The sequence below is a fragment of the Saccostrea cucullata genome, unplaced genomic scaffold, assembly GCF_032062105.1.
Source record: "Saccostrea cucullata isolate Sc308-1 unplaced genomic scaffold, CSIRO_AGI_Scuc_v1 ctg595, whole genome shotgun sequence".
NCBI lineage: Eukaryota > Metazoa > Mollusca > Bivalvia > Ostreida > Ostreidae > Saccostrea > Saccostrea cuccullata.
The window spans coordinates 193306-197232 of record NW_026931109.1 but is presented as its reverse complement, the minus strand read 5'-3'; the positions used below and the strand labels follow the sequence as shown (position 1 = coordinate 197232).

At 31.6% G+C, this 3927-nt stretch overlaps 1 protein-coding gene across 1 annotated transcript; it reads left to right on the top strand.

Annotated features, from left to right (window-relative positions):
• The first annotated feature begins 830 nt into the window (after nt 1-830).
• Nucleotides 831-3619, top strand: LOC134231422 (collagen alpha-2(VIII) chain-like). The gene is made up of 2 exons (XM_062713383.1): nt 831-1003; nt 3137-3619. Exons 1-2 carry the CDS (start codon nt 838-840, stop codon nt 3553-3555), a joined length of 585 nt encoding a protein of 194 aa, XP_062569367.1. The 5' UTR covers nt 831-837; the 3' UTR covers nt 3556-3619.
• The last annotated feature ends 308 nt before the right edge of the window (nt 3620-3927 follow it).

Below are 3927 nucleotides of genomic sequence, written 5' to 3'. Positions count from 1 at the left end.
ATGTAGGGAAGTTAATAATGGTATATAATGAAACATAAAGAAAATAGGCTAAAAATAAATTGAAGTCATCGCGTGCATTGGTAAGTCATATTGTTAAAAACTATTAACCTTTATTTAACAAAATATCCAACAATGAAACAAATATGTCAGACATTATGTTATATTTTATTTTAATTTCAAATTTATTTTTAGCTAAATGCAGCTATGTGGTCAAACTTTTTATCATATATGTACGTAAATATGAATAAAATACAGACCTGAGGAACCAAGAAAATTACATGAACTTTAGATATATCTGTAGGTAAGCTGTAACATGGTATAAAAACACATTTGAAAATATCTGTTTCACATGTTTGTTTTTCATAACAAAAAAATTATGTGCCATTGATCCAAAAATGTCTAAAATGATTTCAACATTTTGTATGTTATTTAGTAAAATCATCGTTTGGAAGGCTAAAACGTACATAAGAAAGATTAGATTTATACATCATTTAAACTTATTTAGTTTTGAATTTGATACTGATTTTACACCGAAACAAATTTGTAGGATGTAGAAAGTTGGATGTTTTTTTTCTCTCGATAGCTCGTTTATTATTTTCAGGGACTAAAAGATGTGTTTGTTAGGAAGGTGTTATTGTGTAATCTGAGGTTTCCTCAAAATAAAAAGCCTTCTGTGTATAGAAGATACGAACAAACAAACGTTTTAGAAATGTATCACTAACGTGAAGTAGATTTTTTTTTACTTGTCTTATTTATTATCTTTTACTTGACGTCTTAACATCTAATATATATCTCCAAGTGCCACCATAGCTCTTATTTAATACTTAACAAAGAGACATGCACTGGTTTAGCTCAACGTTTGTAATTGTTTTGATATTAATCATACGTCAACAGAAGACAAAATGCCAGCCGCTGTATGATACCGATACAGATTTTTGGAATTTAGAAAAGAGAATGTTTGAAATGGAGAAAGAAATATTTCGACTGCGTCTGGAAAATCAGAGTGAGTTCAATATATTTCTATACAAAAAGAATTAGACTCAGATCCTGTGTCTATTGCCTCTATTTTTTTCCCCTGGCTTTTAAGGAAGCTCTAACCACTAACAGAAACTGCTTTTTTGAAAAAAATATTATATAAAGGTGTGCAAATATTTTGATGCAATTTCGTTTATTTGTAACATAGGCTATCTACCTCATTTCGACAGGAATAATATCCACATACTATATGTGAGCAGAAATTACGGCAGCTTACTTACCATGGGAAAATTAATGAAAATAATGAATTCAAAAACTTATACTTGGTCTCATGTAATGATAAAAATATTTTGTAATTTACTGTATATAACATTTTTGAAAATCTTATATACTTCTAAGGGCAGATCACTCTAACTGCATAAAACAACACTTATCTATTAATAAAGCTCTAAGTGTACAGTGTTTAACGCTTCCTTATTCTGTAGAGTTTCCAAAGGTTCAAAATGAAAATTAACTGAATAGCATGTTGCCTAAGCCTGTAACAGGATCAAATTGAAAAGCAGAAAAAAAATTCAAAATTGGTCCCAGGCAGTTATAAATATGCTAAATATAGAGGTGAAAATCTTTTGATAAACACAACCTAATTAGTTAATTTTTACTCGTAAGTTGTTTAAATATGTGATCGATAATATCACTTGAATATATCAGTATCACTTGCATATGGGGTTTGTATATCTCCATTGATACAATAGGCAAGAGAATGCTCTACGTGTAAACAATTTCTAAAACGAAGTAAGTAAATATAAAAAAGTTTATGATACAAGAATATCAATAGTCTTGCTTAAAGTCAACATTTCTAAGACTTTGTCAGAAAATACAATCTATCATTAAGTCAAACGCGGACTGATGTTTTACAAACTAGTTGTTTGGTCATTATTTACACTCTGAATTGTCCTTATTTTTTGACTTTGACAAGGAGTGTGTGACTGGTCGCTGAGCCCACCTCTGCTGTTTTAGAGGTCCTTGATTGCTCTTCTCCTGATGTGTATTGTTTAATGGGCTTTTGAGCTTGAATATTGTTCGATATCTCTAAAGCATTTCATTCGATAAAATACCACATTACAGTCATGCAGGCGCGGATCCAAAATTTCGGTTTCTTATTTTATTTTCTATGCATCTATCATCATCAAAGGTAAATAAAAAATCAATCTGACTCTACGCAGAAGTACTCTGAAGTTGATATAACATGGATTTTTCCAAATCTAAATATTAAAAAAAAACCTTTCAATTAGTCGTACAGTACACTATGCCATAAGTATTTCATAAAATGACTAACGTAACGTAACATGAAAAACATAAACACAAAATTCAAAGAATAAAAAATTTCCAAAAATATTAAGAACTTACCATTTGGTCGCTAGTATTTGGTTGTATGACCCTCAGATTAATAACTTGTATTTCATAATGTTGTGGCATTAGAGGAGTGAACCGGTGCACGCGTCTTGTATCGCTCATGAAACTTAGTAACCTAGACTGGCTCACAAAAAGAATAGTAGCATGTCATGTAGGGGATATCCACTCTCAGATGTAATTTCTTAAAGCATTTTTCATAGGGGTAGACATTTCATTTTACTTTTAGTAGCCATCTTCTTAAGTATACTGTCATCTTGCTAACTATTTTATTTACAGTACAGATATTGCGTCACTTTAATAAAGTGACGTCATTAAATTATGGTATACATCCTATGAAAAAGAATGATAATTTGCCAACACAAAAGAAAAAAATGGCTTTTCTGAATTTTGATAATTTGGCAGCCATTTTGATGACTGTCTTATGGCCAGGTACTGTATATTAGCTGACGTTTTTCATACCAATTGTAAGACATTATAATGAAATTTAACCATGAAATACCATGTCTATAATCATTACATATAAAGCTCAGCGGGTATAACTGGTCAACAGTCAACTAGTTCTTCGTCACTAGAACATTTTTGTATTAAGGTCTTAGAACAAGTTTTTATCGTTTAAGGTTGAATTACGCGCTTTTAAGGTCAGATGATACAAACATTATTTTCTTTGTAGGAGACTTAATATCATGTCACAGGTTTAGAAAGTATTAAGTATTACTTCAAAGTATTAAGCATTAAACAATTTTTTCAGGGAATAAAAACCGGCCAGCCTTTTCTGCTTTTCGTCAAGAAGGTACAACACAAGTCATCAAGTACCCGGTACAGACCATCATCTACAACAAGGTCCAACTTAACATTGGAGGGGGTTACAACGAAAGCTCTGGAGTGTTTACAGTACCCGTGGGAGGGGTTTATGCATTTTTCTTTGGTATACAAGTCGAATCCGGCAAACGCATGTCTGTTCAATTCACGTGGAATGGAATTCCGTATAAGGAAGCCACAGCTGGTTTGATATCTGATTACAGCACCGGAAGTAACATGATGATTATAAATGCGGGAAAAGGTGACTGTATGTGGATCCAAACAAATCCTGACTGGTACAGCTATGGGCAGATAAATATCAGATACGATCCCAACTATTTCTCTGGATTCCTGATGTATGAAACCTAATTAGTTTTCTAAGGACTATGTTAGCAACATGCTATAGATTGCTGAACTGTATTTTTTTTTTTTATTTTTTTTTTGCCAATAACAATCTTCTGTAACACCTTTTTTTCCAGACTGGTCCCACGATCATAAAGCAGATTTAGAATAAAGTCATTTACGTGTAAAATGTTTAGTATAGTCAACCAAATCTCCACAATACGCAAGTGAGTTAAGGCTAAATATGGTTATTTTTATGCAAATGAGCTAATAAAAATTCATAAGTTGTATAGTTTATGTACTTAGAATGTTCAAATTGATTTTCTTATACATACTTAGTACCCACAGTTTATTAATGCAAGTGCACATTATGACGTCATATTGTGACGTCATTAATCT

Bases quoted from the DNA above. Each gene is read 5' to 3' on its own strand.
- LOC134231422 (XM_062713383.1), top strand. From the start codon at position 838: ATGCACTGGTTTAGCTCAACGTTTGTAATTGTTTTGATATTAATCATA. The intron at 1,004-3,136 runs GTGAGTTCAATA...CAATTTTTTCAG, and splicing joins ACTGCGTCTGGAAAATCAGA to GGAATAAAAACCGGCCAGCC.